General features: G+C 45.0%; 2 protein-coding genes across 3 annotated transcripts in view; one reads left to right on the top strand and one right to left on the bottom strand.

Moving 5' to 3' along the window:
- BICRAL (BICRA like chromatin remodeling complex associated protein) overlaps positions 1–18516 on the bottom strand; it is a 96640-nt gene extending 78124 nt beyond the window's left edge. Inside the window, exon 1 of one of the 2 annotated variants that reach the window (XM_054569368.1) lies at positions 18477–18516. The gene's annotated coding sequence lies outside the window, so the exon portion shown is untranslated. Of the gene's footprint in view, positions 1–2231; positions 2330–18476 lie in introns of those variants that run through there. The other variant, XM_054569367.1, reaches the window with a different exon arrangement.
- Positions 18517–19949: 1433 nt separating this feature from the next.
- On the top strand, positions 19950–21285 carry TBCC (tubulin folding cofactor C). The gene has a single exon (XM_054569366.1). The coding sequence runs from the start codon at positions 20086–20088 to the stop codon at positions 21121–21123; it is 1038 nt and encodes a 345-aa protein (XP_054425341.1). The 5' UTR covers positions 19950–20085; the 3' UTR covers positions 21124–21285.
- Positions 21286–23812: the final 2527 nt, after the last annotated feature.

Below are 23812 nucleotides of genomic sequence, written 5' to 3'. Positions count from 1 at the left end.
TGCCTCACTGTAAATCATACTGATCAACTAGCAGTTGGGTGTATTTATCAGTCCCTTGTGAGTTAGATTAATCTGAGTCAGGTCTAAGACAATTGGGAGGAGGTTGTTTAAAGATGGGCAATCAGAGCAAAGGAAATGTACACTCCTGAGGTGTAGTTCATGTGGGGCTTGGTGGACACTTGATGAGTTATTCCTGCCCTACCTACCATGAGCACAAACCAAAAGTCAAATAATCATTTCCCTTCTAGAATTTGATCTTCTCTCTAGTCTCTATGTTCATAGACCAACCCCCTACCTAGCTACTTTAGGATTGTCTATGCTTCCTTCTCATTCTCTCATCTGCCTTAAACCACGCAACCCACCTCCAAAACCCCCTCAAATCCAAGTCCCTCTTTTCCACCAACCACCTACACCTAAATTCAGGTCCTTATCGCTTGCTGGTCTGCCAATTTTAGTTCCAGTCAACCAATTTTCTTCCAAGACCAAACCTATCACCAGAGAAATGGAATTTCTGAGAAGAGCTGAGACATACTGCTTGTAAATTTCATTAATTAGCTCCACCTGCCTCCCCAGGGGCATCTCCAGCCCCTCCTACTGCCTCCCCCCCCCACACCGCCCTGTCTCCCCCCCCCCCCCCCCCCCCGCCGTACCCTGTGGTCCAATCACAGAGAACATCCTGACCCTAAACAACCTAGTCTACATTTGGGCATATCCTTTGCCCTCTGCCTGGAATGCCCTTCCTCTGGGGCAGGTCCAACATTCTCCAAGACCCAGCTCAAAAAGCTTCTGGGAAGCTTTCTTTCATCCCCTGCAGCAGTGGCTTTCAAGCATCTTTGCCTAAGACTCACTACCAAGAAATGTATTTCACATTGCAATGCAATAAATATATAACTGAAACAATGGCTTAGAAAAACACTATCTAAACTTACTATGGAGGCCCTGACTAGTGTGGATTAATTGGTTGGTCAACGTCCTGAAAAACAAGGTTGCCTGTCAGATTCCCAGCCAAGGCACATGCCTGAGTTGCAGGTTTGGTCCCTAGTCTGGGTGCTTACCCATCAATCGACGTGACTGATGTGAGGTTTCTCTCTCACATGGATGTCTCTCACCCTCTCTTTCTCCTTCACTTCCCCCCTATCTAAAAATAAATAAATAAAATTTAAAAAATAAACATTTTGGAGGATGCAACTTGATATATTTCATTCTATTTTATCTCACTTAAAAAAATGCTATTAGCTACCTTGTAAATGCATTTTATGAATCACTAATGAGGGTGAACCTCATTTGAAAAATACTGCTTGAAGTGAATAAATGACTCCCTCTAATACCATGTGATACATACCGCTATTATACTATTTATCACACTCTACAGTAATTATCTGTTTACAGTCTGTTTTCACCTCCCTCCCAGATATGCACACACCACAACCAAGTCAGCATATCCTGGGGCACTTATGCAGCCATGACAAATGCAGAAATGAGAATATTGGTGAAGGAATAATTTAAGAGCTTTTGCTCGTGTCAATTTTTTTTCTTTTCCGGTTATGGTTCACAGAATAATCTATCAGTGAGTGACTCGAGTCCAAGAGGCAGCTAGGCCTGGGACTCACACTAGCTTCAACCCTTAAGTTAATAGCAAATTTTAATAACAGCCATTGTATTTCAGTACAATTTAACCAAGGATTCTTTTTCCCCTCAAAAATAAAAACCACATACAGGCAAAACCAACCAGAAAATATTTTGTCGGATTGCTAGCTTGCCAAAGACTGCAAATGTGGGCAAACAAATCTCTTACTTATGTAAGATACTTAGAAGCAAATATTCAAAAACCTCAAAACCCTCCTTCCGTACCACTTCAGAAAGGAAACCCCCTCCCGCAGGGCGGGTGCAGATACAGAGGCCTTTCTATCTGCACTGCCTAAAGCTCCATTTCTCACTAGGTTGTCCCCATCAACACAAACAAATGAAAAAAGTAGAAAAACCAAAAAGAAACCAGAGCAGCTAAAATGAACCGCGGTAATGAACCCGGGAGGCAAGTTCCGGTGCGAATTGTACCTGTGATGGATGCGCGGGCGAAACAGCGGCCCGCAGGGGGAGGGAGCCTTTTTCTGCAGCACGTGGCTCCCTTAACAGGAAACCTGCCTGCAACACCCCCCCAACTCTGCACACCGCTCATTTGCAGCATCGTCATTTGTGTGATGCTAATTTGCTCAATGTCCGCGGAAACGTACTTGGAGTGGTTCGATGAAAATATATTGTAGGCTTGGGAGGGCTGGCCCTAGGAGCCGGCTGGAAGTGGAAAGCTGCCAGTCAGTCAAGTGTCACTGCAGTGCTCTGGGGGCCACGGGAGGCAGCAGACATTTCTGGCCAAGGAGAGAGGGAAAGAGGAAACACTTTACAGCTGGGTTTTAAAGGATGAGTAAGAGTTCTCCAAACGGGGGCAGAGCTCTAGGTAGAGGAACCTTACAGGGGGGAGAGGGTAATGGGAGATGGTCAAATATAAATGAGGGGGAGCTGCAGGCAGGTAGATGGGGCTTGCAGCTCATGGCAGGGAGCATGGATGATTCTTTAGGCTGCTTTCCACACCGCAGGTCACAATGCAATAGGTTGTGAAATTCATGAGACTGTGACCAGCTTTCAAAAAAAGTGAAATAGCCTAGAATAGAAACTATCAGGCTACATGGCAAGTAGTGACAGCGTAAGTTTGTGAAATTTGTTTCTGTTATAAATGTGTCTATGCGTGCATGTACTGGTTGGTGATATGAAATGTATTTCTCACTGTGGGGGGTGATTAAAAATTTTTTAAAAACATCTAGGCAAAGAGCCGTTACATAGGAGATAGCTATGAACAGATTAGAATTCCAAGAGGATCAGTGTCGTGACAGTGTGAAAGATGAGTGGACAGAGGTGACAGCTCAGGGAACAAAACAACATTGTGTTTTTGTAAGGCTTCCCCACACTGTGTTGTGGGGGGGTGCTCCCCAGCAGGAACCCGTGTCACAGAGCTCTCAATTCCCGGTACTGGGCACACAGTCGGCACTAAATAAATGTTTGTTGACTGAGTGTGGTAACCAGTTTTCAAGGTGACTCCCAAGGAGCCTCACCTCTTGCTTGGTACACCTCTCAGTATTGCGACTGTCGTATACGCCCTCCCACATTGTACCAGGGTTGGTCTGTGTGACCAGAGAAAGCGGGCAGAAGTGATCGGCACTTCTGAGGTTAGCGTATAAAACACTTCAGCTTCTTTCTTAGTGCTTCCTCTCAAACACTCACTCTGGGGGCAGGCATGGCAGCTGCCTTGTCATAAGGACATCCCCTCTCTGGAGAGACCCACATGTTGAAAAACAGGTCTCCAGCCAGTAGTCGGTGCAAAGAAGTTGGACCCAAGGAGGAACACACCAAGACCAAGGCCTTCTGCCTGTCCCGGATCCAGATTATCCCCCAGGCCACCCTTGAGATGGCTGCAACCCCACCGCACAGCTTGTCTACAACCTCAAGAGAGACCCTGGGGCAGAAACACCCAGCTAAGCTGTTCCTGGGCTCCTGACCCACAGAACTGATATAATAAATCCTTGCTGTTTTAAGCTGCTAAATTCTAGGGGACTTTGTTATACAGCAATAGACAACTAACCCACTACGTTATTCATGAAGTCTAGAAGAGTCGAACAGTAATAACAATATATTAGAATTATCTATTGTTTACTACCATTTTGTTTTTTCAAAGAATCTGTCATATCACATCTTCAGCCTGACTAGGTTAAGGAAAAGCCCCTGACTCAACTTAGACCAATCAGATTCTCCCTCCTGGTATTAGTACTTGGGAAACTGGGTCAGCTGCAGGGGGCAGGCTAGAAGGCTGGAAAGACTTGGGGCCAAGGCCATCATTCTGGGGCGCTTACGATGGGACCCTGAAAGTGGATGGGAACAGAAAGGCCAGTGTGTCAGGGAGAAGAAGAGACTCTCAATGGGTGTAGAGGGAGCGAAGAGTGGAAAGCAAAATACCCGATTTTTTTTTTTTTTTTTTTGAGATGGCTGCCATGCCATACATGGGGGTTATGAGATGAGACTGGACAATGGAATTGGATTTATCAGAGGACAGGGAGCAGGATGCAGAGGAGAGACATGGGGATGGAACCCTGGGTCTAGGGACTTTAGGAGTCCAGAAAAGTTTTAGGATTCTGTAATCCAGGCCCTGTGGGTGACCTGCATCCTGCTCAGGGAACAACAGGGACAATGTCCTGATCAGTTCATGCTGCTGTAAGAATGCGCATACTTAGGCCCTCTTAGGAGGCATATTAAATGGTAAAATGCACCTGTGTCTTGGATCAAGACTATATTTTTTCCTGAAAAAGCAACTTTGCTTTTTAAATTCTCTGGCCCTCCAACTCACCTGCGTCACCACTGGCTGACTCCCCATAGTCCTCCCACACAAAATGAGAAAAATCCAATTTAGAAATTATTTTCAGATTAATGATGTTTTTTACAAAGACCAAATCTAACATTTCATAAAGTTGGCATATTAAGTATAAAAGCATTTAATTAAACATTCATTCATTTTTATTCTGCAAGTTTCCTTTTGTGAATTTCTCTGGTCCTACACATTTTCACAGGCCCTGGAAAAGGCCCAGGTCCTCCTACTGGCGACGACTGGCAGGGCGTTTTAGGAATCTGGGGGCTCCTGACTATGAATTCTGGACATTCTAGGGTGTCCTGTCTGCATGGACCCAAGCACATGAACCCATGGATGAGGAGGATGGACAGAGGAGGCTGGGGAGTCCTTAATTTCACCCATCATTTTAGAGGGAGGTAAGCTGAGGCCCAGAGAGGAAAAGGAGGTCACCGTTGGAGGCACCCTATGAGCTAGAGGCAGACACTGGCCAGAAAATGGGTCCTTGCCTCCCTAGCGTGGGACCTCTCTTGCAGCCTCTACCAGCGCTAAGACTGTTAAACCAGAAGGGGTTAGGGGTGGTGGCAGGAAGTTCAGGACCAAGGCTGACCTCAGACCGTTGGCCCCCTCAGCCTCATCGCCAGAGGACAACTAGGCATCTGGCACTTTTCCGTAATGGTGCCCCATTATCTCCTTCCATTGGGTACTGGAGGTGCACCCCTGGCCGGTGCCTGCAGTCGGACCTGCAACTGAGTACGCTCAGGCGGGAGGCACCTTGGTGAGCACCCCATACTGCACCCTGGGAATTACCCTCAGCCCTGGGTGCATCTGCCTGACCACATGGCCCTCCCTGGCCCAACACCACCGGGCACCAGTGGCCCCTGGCAGGCGCTGCTGATGCTGTCAGCCCCAAGAGACCTGGCGGCCTTTCTAGTGTTGGGGTGGGAAGATTCCCATTCCTTATAATTTATTCCCCATTTTACTTGCTCATCTCTGAGTGAGTTCTGTTTCTTGCAACCAAAAGATCCTCGAATACACCAATTTGCCGCCAGCTAGCTCCTTCCAGCACTGGCCGGGGCGCAGCTCCTCCCGCTGTGGCAGGCCAAGTATCTCTCCAGAGAAGAGTAACAACTCGCCAGAGACTAAGCTTTATTATCATTGCTATGCAAACACTGCTATAGATTGAGTAAAAGATCTTCAGACCATCCAACTCTTTTGGCCTTAATTCCATTTTCACCGAGTAATCCTTTGGTTATTAATGTACTGCAGTTTAAGAAGCTGTGCTCTGGCCAGCTGACCTAATCATCCTGGTGGTTGGGTAGGCTCATGGCCATTATAAATTCACAGACTGGCTTTTGAGTACAAATCATTCTTGAGTAACCTTCATTTCATTTCCACTGTCCTCGATCAAGCCCTGTCATTTATCCAAAGCACCGCTGCCACAGCCTCCCGACAGCACTTCTCTAACTTGTCATTCTCTTTAACTCCTTTTCCTAAAACACCAGTCTGATGCCTTACTCCCTGCTCAAAACCCTTGAATGAGTCCAGGGGTCTTCCAGGATGACTAGCTGCAGCCCCATCTTCCACCCGCCCCTCTGCTCCTTCTGCCTACCCTCCACTCTTGCCACCAGGCGTTACTCCAAGCTCCTCGAATACAACTGGTGTCTGTCCTCTCAGCTCTGCTCGTGTTTGTCCCACTGCCTGGCACTCCTTTCTTCTGGGACGTCACCTGCCCACTCACTTTCCCTCACTCCTCTTTTTGCCCTTTGTGCTTCCATAGAACTTCCTCCCACCTTTATAGCTAACTGATAGTGCAGTCGGCTTGACTTATAGTTAGTTGTCTCTGTGTCTGTCCTGGGATCATGAGCCTCAAGGAAACAAGACTCTACCTTGTTCATGTCTACATCTCCCCTCACCCCAGGGCTGGTTGCAGCACCTTACTTCAATACAGTAAACCAATATTTCTTGAGGTTTACTGTACGAAGGCAGGTACTTCATACCTGGCTGGTATGAAGTAGAAGGCACTCAACAAATGATCACTGAATAGATTACAGTCAGTTGGGGGGGGGCACAGACAAGCTTTCCGTGTGCAGAATGGTTCAAGTGAGGCGCCCGCCTGGCCTCCACATGTACATAGCTCAGGGAGCAGAGTTATACTCCTGGTGACCGATATGGTACAGCAATGAATGAATGAATTTCAGCCTTTCTTTTTAAATAAAAAGTGAGGCACCATTTCTCATAAACTGATAAACTAACAGGATTCTCTCCTTTTCTTCTCTTTCCCTGGCTTCCTACAGTCACAATTATGACTCACAGGCACTCTACAGAAAGCTAACTTTATAAAGGTCAACAAGCACAAGAGGACGGGGATGGGGTGAACCCCTCTCCTCCCCAGTTATCAGCTCAGGTGCAGTGGAACTGCACGTGAGTCAACCCACTGTGACTTTATTGTAATTCCTTCAAAAGAGTCAGCATCTATGTGTGAAGGTAGAAGCAGAATTTGGTCCTAATTTGTCTATTGACAATCCCTGTTCTGTCCCCAGATCTTCTCCTTCCCAGATTTGTGGGAAGGCTCAACTCTGGGCAAACCCAAGACACACAACACAGCATCCTAAAGAGCATAACCACTCAGATAATATCAGAATTGTACACAGTAATCCCTAAGGCATTGGTCAAGAAGTATTGGGTAAGCAACAAAAACAAACAAAAAAACCACACACACAGGTTATCTCCTCTTTTTAAACAGACATGAAGATTTCTACACACTAAGGTTTTATCTTCCAGAGGCTGGAGTGGGTGGGGCCAAAGAAGGTTTACAGTTGTGAGCACTTGAAGCGCAGAGTTAATTCCTGTATTGTTATTATTTATTAATTATTGTATTAGTTTCCACACAAATAACTGTAAACCTGCTTTCTCCCCTCCCTGTGTAATAAATGAATACTGACTCAAATTGATGCTCACCCCCAAGTTCTGAAAAGGCGCAAAGCATATTACTCAGCCCCTGACAGCCGCTAAAGCTACCTATACAGAGCTCCAGGAATCGTCAACTTGAAGAACGCAGATTACTTGTGGCAACTTTAGTTTTTTGGGGAATCACACCCTTGTCAGGGGCATCTCCTTCTCAGCATATTCTCACATCACAAGTTTCACTCAAGCTTCACCCTTCATTTCAAGGTAATTAATTCTTCAGATTGAAACAAGCTTTTTACTACTATAAGAACATTTGCTCTTCAGACAAAGAATAGAAAAACTGCATGCAATGTTCGAATGCAGCCAGAGGGCAAGATGCCTGGCTCACTTGAGCTAAATGGCTATCTGTCCTAACCCACAGGCCTCGCCTCGTAGAATGTACTCAGATTTGTGCCTCAGCAAATTTCAAATGACTGCCTGTCTTGGGCCACTGGGTTTATCCTGGAGAGTAGAAGTCACAACTGTTGAGCCACCAATCCTTATACTGTAGCCCCTGCAACTCTGCCACATTCCTAAACTGTATGTGCCACCATTCCCTCGTCCAAGTCAGCATCTTTCACTTTTTATCAGCAAACTTTCATTATTCTTAAAAAAGGAGCAGAAAGTATCTGCAGCACAAGTAGGTTCCCACTTGACATGTTGCAAGAATTGGCTCAGCATCCATATTTCCTTATTGCTATCATGCCATAATGACACAAAAGATATCCCTTTATCTACATCAATGAACACTCCTGAGAACCATACTGTGCAAGGCATCACTCATAAAACCATTTTCCAAACTTAGTTGTCCATCGCTTATAAAAGGAAATACTTTAACTCACAAGTTATGGACATGTATATTTAAAATATATACACATAATATAAACCTATGTATACCACACGATGTACTCTGACACCTTATATTCTGTTTTATTTCTTTTATCATTTTCATGTTTTTCCTTTTATCATTTTTTTAAAGACTATATTTATTTGAGAGAGGGGAAGGAAGGAAGAACTAGAGAGAGAGAAACATTGATATGTGAGAGGAACAATGATCGGTTGCCTCTTGCACACCCCCGAATAGGGGCCTGGCCCGCTACCCAGGCATGTGCCCTGATTGGGAATCAAACCAGTGACCCTTCAGTTTGCTGTATGAGATGCCCAACCCACTGAGCCACACCAGTCAGGGCATCTTTTATCATTTTTTAAAATATAAATTGTCATCTACTAAATGGATTTCATGACCTTATTGGGTTTGAACCTGTGCTTTATAGTTTTTCACAGAAAAGTGGCATCTCATTGCAAATAATGAAACCCTACTGAAAAAAGACACCTTAAAACTAGGCAAGAGAGTTAAAGAGGAATAATTCGTTTCTTATTTAACTTTCAATAAGGAAATAAGGATAGCAATAAGGAAATAATTTAGGATGCTTTAAAAGCACTGATCTTAATGAATGAACATTTCTACAAAAGACCTCAATGATCTCAAAACCTGTGCGTCATTATTCTCCTTATACTGCAGAAGAAAGAAACTAAGGCAGAAAAGATCTGTATTAAAAACATCTGTTTGGGAATTTAAATTTGGCTGTGTCTTTCAAAGAACCTTAAAACCGCTGTTGCTCCAAATGATTACCCTCCTGGCAAGGTTACTGCGAAGACTAAATGAGATAAGGTAAGAGAGGTGCCTGGAGGCTCCTGCTGTCTTCAGGTGTTTGGATTATCTTTTCCTGGACACGTCTGATCTCTGTGTGACGTGGGGGCTCAATCACTCGCTGAACACCTGCCCTCCTGGGCTACAAGGAACAGTGGGTCCCCTCAAGGAGCTATTGACTAAATATCGTCACAAACTACAATTCTAGAGTGCCTGGGTGGAGTATTTCATTTATTCCTTCAGCAGATAATTACTGCGAGCCTTCTAGACTGGGCAGGATTCCCTATGCTGGGATTGTGGGTTATAAATATAGTAGACACAACCAGAGCCCTCATGGAGCCTACAGTCAAATGAACGTTTAGCGTTTGTGAAAATACCGCACATACCATTAATATTATATAACACATGACTGTTTTTACACTCTCTTATCTGTAAAGTGAGGCAACATTACATCAGTGGTTCCCAAAACTGAAGATTTCACAGGTAGAACGGCTTTCATAAAAGAAAAACTTCAAAAAGAGAGGAAAGAAAAGGAATATAATCTCACAATACTGTTCTTGAAACTGAATGAATCAAGTGGCATTAAAGAAAAAAAAAATCACTACACATCCTTCTTTTTTCAGTTTAGTATAAGCCAGTTTTTGTCCTGGTATTAAAGGATCCCTCAAAGGCTTGCCCAGCTCAGTCTTTCTAGGATTCTTTGTGGGTTTTTGTTTGCTTTTTCACCACTATTTACATGCCAGTTCTGCCCAAGTATCCCCCAGAACTGTGGAAAGGCCAGAGACCTGTTCATAGAAGAATCATTAAAGGACTCTTTCTGAGAAGGTCAGGATGTGCACAGCAAATTCTGGCTCTACCCCTTACTTTGAGGGGATGAAGATCCACTGGCTGGAAGGCAGAAAGAAACCTGGCAATTGTTGAGGGTCTACTACAGGTCTGGCCCAGTACTTGGTACTTTTCCACACATTACTCTATTTAATATCACAACAGTCCTGGAAGATACATATATATATTTATCCCCACTTTACCATTGTTGGAAACTGAGCTCAGAGGGTTAAGCATCAAACCCAATGTCACAGCTAGGAGCCAGAACTTAAACTCAGATCTGTCCACTTTTTACCACTATCATAGCTCACTAACAGGAAGAGACATAAAAGAAACAACAGGTGCAGAATTGTTTTAAGAGATTCATGTACCTTTGACGTGAAAGGAATCTGAAACAATATTCAAAAGACAATTTAGATAGCTGCCTATATATCACTCTATCATAGAGTCAACAGCTTAGGCACCTCTTTAACTTGGCCTCTTTCCTGGTCAGCTCCACTGATACTCTCCTTTTTGTCCCTGGACTGCCTCTGTCCCTTATGCAAGAAATGAGAGCAAGTCCCTGATTCACCTCCAATCACAGTCCTAGGAGAGGTCTTGCTTCTGGCCCAAGTCTTCATCCACTAACACATCTATTTCACATGCATTTATTATGCACATCCTGGGTATCAGGCACTGTGCCAAGCACACAGTATGGAATAAAAAACTTGGAGGAGCCCAAGGTGCAGAATAGATATCTGTAAATGTATACTGTCATCATAAGCTGATGAACAGAGAGAAGAATACAGATGAGCTTCCCGGAAGAGGAGATATGTAAAGCAAGTCTTGTAGGAGGCAAGTGATATAGAGAAAATAAAACCCAGGATCATAGGCAGGAGAAAAGGAACAAGCAGTAAGTCCCAGATGGTCCCTCCGGTCTCTCTCCAAACCCGCTCCTCCTGGCTCACTGTCTCAGGCATTAAGACCAGCTCCTCAAGCCAGAAACTTCGGTAACTTTTTGCCCTCCTGTATCCCTTACTTCTGATTAATCACCGAGTGCTGTCTAGTTTCCTTCAAAATCTCAGACATTTCCCCTTCCTTCTCTATCCTCACTCCCATCACTGTAGCCCCACAATACTTCTTGGCTTCTGCCAAAGCCTCCAAACTGACAACAGTTTACTTTTACTCCACTTGAATCCATTCCACATAGAGCATCCAGACTGATCCTTCTTAAAAAGGGAAAAAAAGGGGAGGGGAAATAATCTGATCCTGTCATTATCCCCGCTTAAATCCTTCAGTAGCTCCTAGGCCTTCAAGATTAACTAAAACTTCCTAAAGGGATTTATGAAACCATTGGCGGTCTGGCCTCTGCCCACCTCTCTAACCTCATCTCTGACCTCCACTTCCAGCTTCAATGTGCTTCAGTTCCTCTGACGCGGTGGCTTACCACCCTGGTTGCCCACTAGAGCCACCTGGGGAGCTCTAACAAACCTGAGGCCAAGGTCCCACTCCCAGAGATTCTGACAGAATTACCGGGGGAAGGCCTGGCTGTCAGGGTGCTGCAACCCCCCTGCCCCCAGGATACTAACAGGAAGCCAGATTTGAGGACATTGCTCTGGTCTAACACATCTTTTTCTCACATCCAGGTTTGCTGCATACACTCTGTCACTGTTGCTTCCTGGCCATGAGTCAGAGACTTTTTGTCTTTGCTCACTGCTGTATTTCCATCACCTAGAACAGTGCCTGGAACATACCAGTAGTTGGTGCTCCAGGAATATTTGCAGAAGGAAATGAATGAATGAGAGACTCTGCTTTCTCCCTTTACTGGGTTGAATCTCAGTCATTCTTTAGGATCCAGCTTGGATTTCCTAAAAGACACTCCAACTACCAGCCCTGATGCCCCTGGTCGGGGTTAGGTACCTTTGGTGATCTCAGCACCCAAGATCCTTCCCAGTATAGCGTATATCACCTCACCCTGTAATTGCATCCCTCACTTAGCCTTCAATCTCTGAGTGAATCCTGTCTGTGTGGACATCAATATACTTGATTGCATCATGTGGCGAAGTGCCTAGCACATGGTTGGTGCTGCTTAAATGAGTGCAGCATGAACAAAGCGAAGCGAATGAGCATGGTGTGGCTGCAGTCACGGCAGAGCGTGGTGCGGCTGGAGTAAAAGCAATAGTGGGAGATGAGGCTGGAGAGGCACACAGGGCACATGGGATGTGCAGGGCCTTGCATCCACACCAAGAAGTCGGAACAGTGTTAGACAACAGGGAGCAAGCATAAACTTTAAGTAAAGCAACATAATCGGCTTGAATTTGGGAGCAATAAAGAACAGCATGAGGGACTGGGGGAATTCAGAGAAACACAAAGGTAGGGGACCTGATGGGTATGTTGAAAAGATGAGGAGGGAGTCCAGGCATGAAGAGAGGGACCAGGCCTGAGAGACAGACCGAGATAACAGTACTTGCAGACCACGTGGAGCAGCGAGGGAGGATGAGGCCCTGTGGGTGACTGGTTTCCTGCCTGGAAGACTGTGGATGTGGTATCAGGAGCAGGATCAGGGGTGGTATTATGATCAGACAGGTGGAGTTAAAAGCTTGAGCTCAGCAACCAGACTGCCTCCATTCCAATCTTAGCTCCACCACTTACTAGCTCTCAGTCCTAAGGAAGTCACCTTCACCTCTTCAGTTCCTCTGTTAATGGGAGTAGTAGTAACTACACCACAGGGATGTTGTGAAGACTGAATGGAATGTTCAGCCATTGTCTGGCACATAGCAAATGCCATAAGAGTTAGCAAAACTATGGATACACAGCATGGTGGGTTATCTGCAAAGATGGCTGCCAGCAATTCCTTCCATCCCTTTAAGAGGCAGAGTCTGTTTCTCCCCTTCTTGAATCTGTGCTGGCTTTGTGATATGCTTTGGCTACCAGGGACACTGTAACAATTCCAGCCGCAGCCTTAAGAGGCCTGGGGGCATCAACTTTTGCCACTGCCCCGTCCTCCCCCCCAAACCAGCCATCATGTGAAGAAATTTGAGCTTGACTACGGAGACTACTGAATGCTAAGAGACTAAGTGTAAGAGAGCCACACTGCGAGGAAGTGAGGCGTCCCAGCTGACAGCCAGGACCAAGGCCCCAGGCACGTGAGTGTAGCTGTCTTGGAGGCTTACGGCCTCAGCTGAGATCACAGAATTATGAGAAATAATAAATTATTGCTGTTTTAAGATGGTAAGTGTGGGCTGGTTTGTTACACAGCAATAAATAACTGAAACTTATGTAGAGAAGGAAAAGGACATCACTGGAGCAATAGGAACTTCATTTCAAGTCATCTTAAATGTTAAATATTTTGGATAGTAGGTAATTATATGGATAATACATAGTTACGTGGAAATATCTAGGTAATTATATGGAAATATCTAAAAAGGTATTGGAAGCTCAGGTCTGGACTAAGGAGAGAGGTGGAAGGAGGAGACAGATTCAAGAGTCAATCAACCTATGGGCAGGACTCAGCACCTGGGAGAAGTTGTAAAGGAGGTGAAGGAAACAAGGAAAGAGGTACCCGGATAGAATTCGGGCCTCCTGGATACACATGGGGTGGATAGAGAGAAGCTGGTAAAGGAGACAAGCAGCAATGATTAAGGGTGGACAGAGAACTAAGGCAGAACCAGGGAGCTGTGCTTAGGGAATGGAGAATTGAGAGCTTACAGCTACAAAGGGCAATGGATTTGAAAGTTAGGAGGGAATGGTGATGAGAGGGCAATTTCAGTTTCAAATAAAGTGGAAGAATGGAAATCAGATAATAAGGGTCTAAGGAGGGAATGATAATTGAGAAACTGGGCACAGCAAATGTAGATTACTGTTTTTAAGTCTGTCGTTAAAATGGAACTCACAGGAAGAGAATAGATTAGTGGTTGCTGTCGGGTGGAGAGGTGGGGAATGATGAAATTAGCCAAACGGTACAAACTTCCATCATAAACTGAATAAATTTGGGGGATGAAATTTACAGCATGATGACTATACTTTATAATAGTGTACTGCACACTTGAAAGTTACTGAGAGTATATCTTAACGGTTTTACCACATAAATAAGAAAAGGTGACTATGTCAGGTGATGGGTGAGTTAACATTATTGTGGTAATCATTTCGCAATATATACATACAGAAAATCATAATGTACATCTTAAACTCATACAATGTCATATATCAATTATATCTCAATAAAGCTGAGGGGAAAATAAACCCCCAAAATTAAAAAAAATGGAGTAAAATTAAAAGTGGTTAGGAGAGGGAAGAAACCTAGAGCATTTACTTGAGTAAGCGCTATGACAAAAGGAAAATGATTTTAAGTTGAGGGAACTTGCTTGCTAAGAGGAGAGGCCAGAGAAAATGCCCAAGATGACAGAGATTAAAGATCCCAAAGAAAGCCCTGGCTGGTGTGGCTCAGTGGATTGAGTGCTAGCCTGTGAACTAAAGGGTCGCTGGTTCGATTCCCAGTCAGGGCACATGCCTGGGTTGCAGGCCAAGTCCCCAGCTGAGGGTGTATGAGAGGCAATCAACTGATGTATCTCTCGCATGCAGGTGTTTCTCTCCATCTTTCTCTCTCTCCCTTCCCTGCTCTCTAAAAAAACAAACAAACAAACAAACAAAAAAAAACCCAAAGAAAGAGGGGGTAACTGGTGGCTGGAGGTCCTAGGAAACGGGAGGGAAGGACCTGGAACTCAGGCTTTGGGTGAGAAAAGAAAGAGACAAAGAGGTAGAACTTTACAGATAGGGTAAGATATTAGGGAGATGGGAGGCAAGGTAAGGTTCACATGTGGTGGCCTTTTTTCTCTGAAGAATAGGTAAGGCACTGCTGAGGGGCTACAGGAATCAAGACTCCATCCTTTTAGGAGAATTTCCTGTTTCTGAGGGTCAGGCTCTCAATACCAGCTTCTCTCCTCTGGCCTGCCCCAAATTCCATCTCCTTCCCCTGAACTGATCCCTAACCTAGGACCCCCGAAAGTTCTCATTCTCCAGGTATTTGCTGGACATCCATACCACTGAGCCCCAGGTCTCTGGGCAACATACTCTCCCTCTTCCCACAGGGCTTTAAAACCTTCCTCACACTTTTCAGATACCCCCAACCCTTTTTTCCCACACCCAGTAAAGGACCTCACTGCCTACTTTATTAAGAACACAGAAATCATCAGATTCATATGGCAACTACCAAACACAAATCCACCGAAGACTGCACCCTCTCCTACTGATAGAACATCTTTAAACTGCAGTTTAATTTAAGGGGTCTTGATCAGCAACTTTTTAATGCAACAAATAGAATAGAAAATAGTATCTATTGCAGAGTAATTTACTGTCTCTTAAAGCTTGTTTCAATTATAATGAATCTGTTACTATGGATTAAGGGAAAAAAAAAAGTTTATGTTGGAAAACTTTCATAGTAAAAAGTTAAAACAACACTGCAATAGAGAAGCTATCCCTCCTCCTACCCACAGCTAATCCTGTTTTAGGTCCCCATCCCCCCACCTTTTCAGGCCCTTACATTTGGGACCTTAAGTCTTCTCTTTTTGTAGAAATCAAAAACACCCCACTGTCCCCCCTCCCCCAGTTTTCTCCCTTCCTCTTCTCAAACTTATCCAAAGAGTTGTCTGTTTGTCCTGGCTGGTGTGGCTCGGTAGGTTGGAGTGTCATCCCGTAAACCGAAAGGTCAGGGCACCTGCTCAGGCTGCGGGGTCTCCTGTTGGGGGGCATGGGGAGCCAACTGATGTTGTTTCTCTCCCTCTCTCTCCCCCTCCCTTCCCCTGTCTCAAAAAAAAAAATCAGTAAAAATAATTTTTTAAAAATCTTAGTAAAAGGATGTGATCTGTTTGTCACCAGCTCCATTACCCGACTCGCACCCCTAGTCTCGCCGGCAGCCTGCCTCCTGGCCGCCGCCGCGCTCCTGACACAGCTCTCCGGGACGTCCCAGGGCCCCCAGAGCCCAGACATCTCAAAGGCACTTTTCAGTGTACACTCACTTCTTAATTCCTTCTCACCCTTTCAGCCCCTTGGGGAAGTCTTCACTCACTTCCCTAACAAGGTCAAACCACCCACCAGTGGCATTCCCTGCTCTTCTCTCCTTTGTAACAGTTGTCAGTTGTCACTGTTAAAATTTCACTTTTGTGAAATTTTTTGCCTAGATTAGGCCTCAAGGATAGAGACTAAGTCTGTCTCTATTCACCGTGGCAGCCTGAGGAACTCCCTGGCTCAGGGTTGGCCACAGTAAGTGCCTAATAATCTGATGTTAGAGAAATAACACATTTCCAGCCTCCATGCTAGGCTTTAGGGGTATGATGCTAACAAAAGTTCCAGACAGTGAAGGGTGCTGGGGAGGAGGAAAGCCAGGGGCAAAGGTGGAAGGAAGGGGCTGCTCCTGTCCTGCTTTCCAGATCAATCTGGAGCTTATTCAAGAACAACATATACCCCCCAGCTGTCATCTTTCATTGTCTTTGTGTCAGAAAACAAGGTAGGAATATTTGCCTACCATTTGATACTTGAGATATAGAACTCTATTTATTTTTTAAAAAAGATTTTATTTCTTTATTTTTAGAGAAAGGGGAAGGGAGGGAGAAAGAAAGAGAGAGAAACATCAGTGTGTGAGAGATACATCTATTGGCTGCCTGTTGTTCACCCCCACCCAGGGGACCTGGCCTGCAACCCAGACACGTGCACTGACTGGGAACTGAACCGGCAACCTCTTGGTTCACAGGCCAGCACTCAATCCATTGAGTCACACCAGCCAGGACTAGAGCTCTTTAGCTCTTTAATGAATGCTTTATATCCACTATAGGTGACACCTCCTCCTGGCATCAAGCGACTAGAATACAAGGAACTAGTATACAGGGCCTGGATCTGTTTCATTGTGCCTAAGTATAGCTGACATCTTCCACAGCACTGGTCCCTGACAAACTCCACAGAACAGCAAAAGACCTTATTCTCTGTTGTAGAGCCATACCTAAAGACCATTTTATTGTGCTTAAATGCTTTTGGTACTTGGTTATTGATTTCCTGTGGCATATCAATACATAAATATTCACTTTATGACATTAAAAGATCAAAAACATATGACAAATATTTAAAATTTAACAAGCACAGTATGAAGATGCAACTAGCAAAATTCAGACTGTCAGAAACTCTGCTGAACAAATGACCAGGTTTTTTTCCCCCAACGAAACAATTAGAGAGAGAGAGAGAGGATTTAAAAGTGATTTAAGGGACATATTAACTGGACCTTTTAGACAATTGTATGGAATTTGCTTGGATCTTTATAAAATAAAATAACAAAGGAAATTATAGGATAATCAAAGAAATATGAATATAGACTGGAGCTCTGATGATATTTTTGGAGTGTGGTAATAGTTGATAGAATTGTGATTATGTCTTAAAAAGGCAGTCCTAATCTTTTGAGATACATACTGAAATATTTATAGATTGTAAAGCATGAAATAATGCCTGGGATTTGCTATAAAATAATCAGAGTGAGGAGGGATGGGGAAGAGGCTAGGGCTTTAGAAGAAAGAAGACTGTCAGTTGTTAATGGTTGAAACTGGGTGATGGGTACACCTGATAGTCTTCTTTCCACTTTATTATGTTTGAAATGTTCAAAAAGTTAAAAAGCAAATCTAATAGGAAAAAAGTGTCTATTTTTTAAGTAATTTTTAAAGTCTAATATTTAAAAATTCGTGCACTTTTTAAGATGTCTAAAAGAGAGCAGTACTTTGATTCACAAGCCTTTTAAGGTATCTTTGAAAGTAGGATCCAGAACTCATGGCTGTCTGCCTTTTGTCATATTTCTGTTGTAGCACATCACCTCTTTACTTCTTATCTCTGAGGAGCTGGGATCTATTTCAAGGGTATACACTGAATTGACTGTCCTCAAACATCAGAAAAGATACAAGTACAGTCTGGCAATGCCAGAGGTTTTGCAGCCTTCCTATTGGTTTCGAACTTGGAAGTGTAACTTGAAATCCATGTCTTAACCTAGCAGTTGTGCTGGCCACTGTAAAAAACTGTCACAACAATGCTTCTTGATGACCACAACACTGACCCCTGCCCATTCTCCTCGGGCTTTCACGTAAGTCTTTCGAACTGCCCCTTAACACACTAGATCAACCGGATGACCTGTTCATTTTTGTCCTTTACTGCTTCTCTCTCATTAAAGTTTGAACTAGCCAATTTGAAAATACTTAGAAACTTCTGGACTCTATGCCAAAATCTGTTGTGGGGCAGAAATGAAATTCCGGGAAGAGTTTAATGACATTCAATTGCCTTCTGATACAGACAACACTAACAACCACTCATAGATTCACTATGGCTAATACAGAAATGTTGCCTGATCCCAGCTGTAACTCCCAAGTCCAATAAAACTTGTTTGGCTACAAACTTTCTTAGTTTTTGTGACACAGATTAAATTGCTAAAAAACGTGAAAAAGGCAAGTCAGGGTTTTCCCTGCTCTAGTAAAATAAATGTCTAAATCTTCCTTGGTTAAATCAACTCTTCATAAAATAAAGCAGTTATTGCATTCCTCTGTATGATTTAGACAAGATAACCAGCTATATTTCATTCACCAGTCTTAGAACCATACCTCACAAAACCCAAAAAGCCTCATTTATCTTGTCCATGAAACAAAGCAAACGAGTAGTATATACCAGCATAAGCACCGGAATTTTCCAGCACCCTCACTTCCATCGGGTGCACGTGCACAAATAAACAGAGACACCTACCACCCCTGCGCAGAATTTGCCAACTGGGTGACCTGTGCTTTCAATAGAGAAATACAAATATTTGCTTTGTTTTGTTTTTTAATGGGAAAGGAAGGAGGAAAGTGGGGCGTGAAGAATTGGAGATGAGTCTTAATTCTTTCCTTCCCCTCCCATCTTTCCCTGCATGAAAATGCAGGCATATTCGTGAACTGTCAAGTGACAATTTCTTGGGCAGTTATATACCCCAAATAAAAACGACGAAGGCCGGAAAATGTGTGTGTGGCGGAGGATAAGAGTGAAACCCTCGACTGGAAGGGTGCGCCGGGTCAAAGAGGCCCCTGCGCTCTGCCGGGCTGCACGGAGCCCGAGAGATGGCCGCGCGCCCGCAGCCGGCTGCGTCCAGGTTCTCGCCGGCCTGCTGCGCTGGGTTTTACTACTGACTGCGCCGTCTTGGCTGCCCACTCACACCTCGGGCTGGTCCCGACTGTAAGCTAGGCACATTCACTTCCGGTGGCAAATCCCTCCCACCACCTCTAGCAATAATGCAACATTTCCCCGGTCCGTTTCCTAAAGACCGACAGCCCCAGGGAGAGCCACAGAGCCTGGGGCTAGGGTCTCACCCCAGCGCGCCCAGCAGTGCCCAGAGGCGGAGGGAGTGACAGCGAAAGCGGGGAGGACGTAGGAGGAAGAGGAAGGGGGTGTGGAATCTCACCCCCCTGCCCCCACCCCGCCAAATGCCGCAACTGGCCAAAAAAAAAAAAAAGTAATCCGTTTTTAGGCTCCCCCGGGGCCCTCTGAAACCGGTTGCGATGAGGAACCCAGTCTCTGCCATCCCGGTTCCCCATCGCCTTCTCCCGCGCTAGTAACTGCCTGCGGGGACCCTGGAGCCTCAGGCCACGCCAAACTGCAGCGGCTCCGCGGTTGGGGGGCGGGAAGGATAAGGGTTTTGGGACGGCAGGAATAGGTTGGGGGTAAGGGGTGGTGGAAAAGAAAAGAAAAAAACAGAGGCATGCAAGTGGCTCCCTGGCCAGCTGTTCCAGCTGCCGCTTCCTCCGGCGCGGGCCGGGCGGTGCAATATTCCCTCCCCCCTCCATCTTTCTCACCACTACCTGTCCCCTCACCCACCACACGCACACACTCCCCCCACCAGTAGCAGATCTCTGGCCTGTAAGGGGGTAGTAGGGAGGAGCTGGGGGGAGGGGGAAGCCTGCGAGTTTCTAACCTTGTTCTTATAAACAAACCCACATGTGCAGCTGCCGCTGCTGCAACTCACCCCACAATCCCGGATATAAGTCCTGCCCCTTTAAGAGGAAAAAAACTTCCCCCGCCTGCCTCGCACCCCACCCATCCACAAGGACCTTTGTCTCTCCACCCTCTTTGTCAGTCGGCCCCACCCCACACACCCCTTCGATAAGGATGAACCAATGGGCGAGGAAAATGAGGCTGTTCTTCTGACGTCATCCTGGCCGGCCAATCAAAGGGCGCGTTGGTGGGAGGCCTCACGGAGGGCGCGCCCGGAGGAAGGAATGCCGGAGAAAGGAAGCTTGCAGTCAAGATGGAGACAGCCAGCAGCTCTGCTGCCGTCGTTGGGAACGGGGATGTGGGGTCCCAGCGGGACCGCAGCCTGGTGCCTGAGCGGCTTCTGAGACGAGAACAAGAGAGGCAGCTGGAGGTGGAAAGACGGAAGCAAAAGCGGCAGAACCAAGAGGTAGAGGAGGAAAACAGCGACTTTTTCGCTGCCGCTTTCGCCCGGGAGCGAGCAGCCGTGGAAGAGCTTCTGGAGCGCGGGGAGTCCGTTGAACAGCTAGAGGAGGCGGCCGCTCGGCTTCAGGGGCTGCAGAAACTTCTTAACGACTCGGTTTTGTTCCTGGCCCCATACGACGTGCGACAGGGACAGGAGGCGCTAGCGCGGCTGCAGGCGGCCCTGACCGACAGGCGCCAGCAACTGCAGCCCAAGAAGCGTTTCGCTTTCAAAACCCGGAGGAAAGATACTGCTTCAGCCACCAAAGTAGATGCGGTTCCTGGCGCCCCGGCGGCGGAAGGCATCCTGGCCTCCCTGCAGCCCTTGAAGGAGGAGGGAGACTTCGGCTCCAGCTGGCTCTGCGGCTTCTCCAACCAGAAGTCCCAAGTCTTGGAGAAGAGGGCGGAGGAGTTGCACCAGCGAGACGTCCTTTTGACCGAACTGAGCAACTGTACGGTCAGACTGTATGGCAATCCCAACACTCTGCGGCTGACCAAGGCGCGGAGCTGCACAGTGCTCTGCGGCCCGGTGACCACCTCTGTGTTTCTGGATGACTGCAGTGAGTGCGTGCTGGCCGTGGCGTGCCAGCAGCTCCGGGTACACACTACGAGAAACACCCGCATCTTCCTGCAGGTGACCAGCAAGGCCATCGTGGAGGACTGCAGTGGGATCCAGTTCGCCCCTTACACCTGGAGCTACCCGGGGATCGACAAAGACTTCGAGGGCTCTGGTTTAGATAGGAGCAAGAATAACTGGAGCGACATTGACGATTTCAACTGGCTGGCCCGGGATGTGCCCTCGCCAAACTGGAGTATTCTTCCCGAAGAAGAGCGAATGATCCAGGAGGACTAAGCAGTTGCTACTCTTCACTCCTACCAAATTCTTTCTATGTGGGACTGGTTCCTACAAATGGGACCCCAAAGTTTATTTATTGTTGTCTCACAGTGTATGTTTTGAGTATTTAAGACTTGAAATTGTGATAGGCTCCTATTTGTGACTTCCATTAAATTCGCGACAGGTATAACACTTTATTTTTGATTCTTTGGTAATGTCTGGGAGCTGTTATTTGGCTGATTGAAGCCATGGTGAGGGGAGAGTGTGGTTTAGTGTGTGTGTGTGTGTGTGTGTGTGTGGTATTTAAAACTTACTACATGATAGAGCAGGCCTTCAATAAATACTTTTATAATAAATGAATTCAGTAGGGCTCTAGTAGGAGACAACATTGGATTATGGTATCAAACTTGTGCAAAATACCATTAATGAGAATTTTTTTGAATTGAAGGCTTGACTTCCATAGGTATTTCTCAGCAGGGTACTCGTTGGAAAGGTTCCTCTTTGGTCTTCAGCTACACATTAGCTTGGGCTTCTGGAGTCCAGCTGGTCATTGACTTGTTTAGGTCCAAAATTTTAGCTTGGACCCCCAGAGGCTCATGAGTCTACCCAGCTGTAAAACCAAAATAATTATAGCTACCAACTTTTTGTGCACTTAAAATGGTATAGGCACTGTTTTAAGTACCTTACATGCACTTAAGCTCTCAAAATCTTATGAGGCACATTCTGTTAGCACCTTTTTTCAAGTGAGGAAACAAGTCTTTTGCTTTAACGTCATACATGCTATTGAATTGGAAATTAAAACAAAGTTGTCTGGCTCCAGAGCCCACTTTCTTAGCCTACTACAAGATAGCGATTCTGAGTAGAGTTAATTGAGTTGAAAAGAAAGCATCCAAAATAATTGAAAAGAGCAAATTGCTTTTCTTAAGTTCTCAGGAATAATTATGCTATGTCTTCTCACACAAAAAAAATTAAGACACATCTCAGTCTTTTTTTTTTTTTTAAAGGTGTTAGATACAACCATGTGTTAATAAAATATGTAATGTGACATTTAATGGCTCTCTGAAGAGGGCACAGAGACAAGATCTAGCTTAGTATTAATTCAGTAATTTTGCTATAATTCTCTAGTTGCAAAGTTGGTTTTCTGCTCTATATACTTCCATTCTTTTTTTTTCCGTTACAAAAATACATTTTATTACATTTATTGGGGTGACATTGGTTAATAGGGTCATGTAGGTTTCATATGTACATTTGTAAATTGCACTGTGCGCACTGCCCAAAGTCAAATCAACTTCTGTCACCACATAACAGGCTCCCTCCACCCCCTACCCCCAACCTCTTCCCTCTGGTAACTACCACATTGTTGTCTGTGTCCATGAGTTTCAGTTTTCTATCCCACATATCGGTGAAATAGATGATTCTTAGCTTTTTCTGACTGACTCATTTCGCTTAGCATAATATTCTCAAGGTCCATCCATGTTGCAAGTGGCAGTAAATGGAGAGTTGTAAGATTTTTAAAAAGCTTTTTTGGGTCTGGTGGCCTGTAACTAATTGCTTTTTATATGATAATTGCCACAAGTATTCATGTACTTGAAGTAGCTTAAGTTTTTATATGTTTAATATTTATATGTTCTATCTTGTTCCAAAAAAGGATTTAAAGTGGTTTGTAGAATATGTGAAATGTAACAAGATAACAAAAACAAATGAGAAGAAGAAACAGGATGAGGTCAAAAATTAGAGGCAGAAATAAGGCCAATAAAAAGTGTAGCCTGCTTAGCTCTATTCCTTAGCCAGAGGTTAGTCCAGATTTTTTTTTCCCTCAACTGTTAGCTGACTTGAAAAAAGATCCTAATCAGCTTCACAACTTGCAACATGCACAAAGAAGGGGGCGGGGGGAGTATCACTTGCTTAGAATAAATAATCCTGGTAATAAAAAGAAACATTTTCTAATGAAATTCTCCATCATATCTTCACATTAGACATTACGACAGGTATCCTAAGACTGTGCCCCTGAAGACTGGTAGTTTAACACCTAGTGTACTCAGGAGGAACCATGTTTATGGCTTGAATGGGCTCGCAATTCATGTGTGTAAAATGATCCTTTCTACAAGAAAGGTAACTGTGAAGAATGAACCTCGTGAACCTTTTGCAAACCTGCGGTTTGTAATAGATAATGAAGTCACAAAGTCATGGCAGTTTGAACCTGGTTAATGCTTGCCAATCTCAGCTGAGCTTTCCTTGCTGCTTAGTTTAGCAAGCCTGTCTTGTTTTCCTGAATGGCCTGCACCACATTGCTTATTCCAGCTATCCCAGGCCTTTTTCTATTTTCCTAAAGCTCAAGATTGCATGCCTATAGCTGCCAACCTCATCTAACACACTATAGACCATCCAACCAGCACCCCCTTAACATTCCTCAATATTTGAAAAAATTTCCATCTTCCTTGGTATTCTCACTAGAGGCATATCTTCTTCCCAGAGTTACTTCCACTTGACCAACCTCTATCTCCTATAAACCTTGCTCCTTTTCCATTGGCCTTTTTCTTTTTCAAAATACCAGGTCCTGAGATCTATTCTACATATCACGGAATGATGTTTCAGCTCCTTCCCTCTGCTGTCAGTCATCCTAAAAGAGTAGCTTGTCCACCTGCATCTACATCTACTCCTTTATGTCTTTGTAATTTTACCTCTTTTCTCTGCTGAACTGGCTCTT

Source organism: Pteronotus mesoamericanus, unplaced genomic scaffold (genome assembly GCF_021234165.1).
Source record: "Pteronotus mesoamericanus isolate MK-2021 breed Mesoamerican mustached bat unplaced genomic scaffold, CSHL_Meso_final contig_20, whole genome shotgun sequence".
NCBI lineage: Eukaryota > Metazoa > Chordata > Mammalia > Chiroptera > Mormoopidae > Pteronotus > Pteronotus mesoamericanus.
This window is presented reverse-complemented; position numbering and strand designations above follow the sequence as displayed.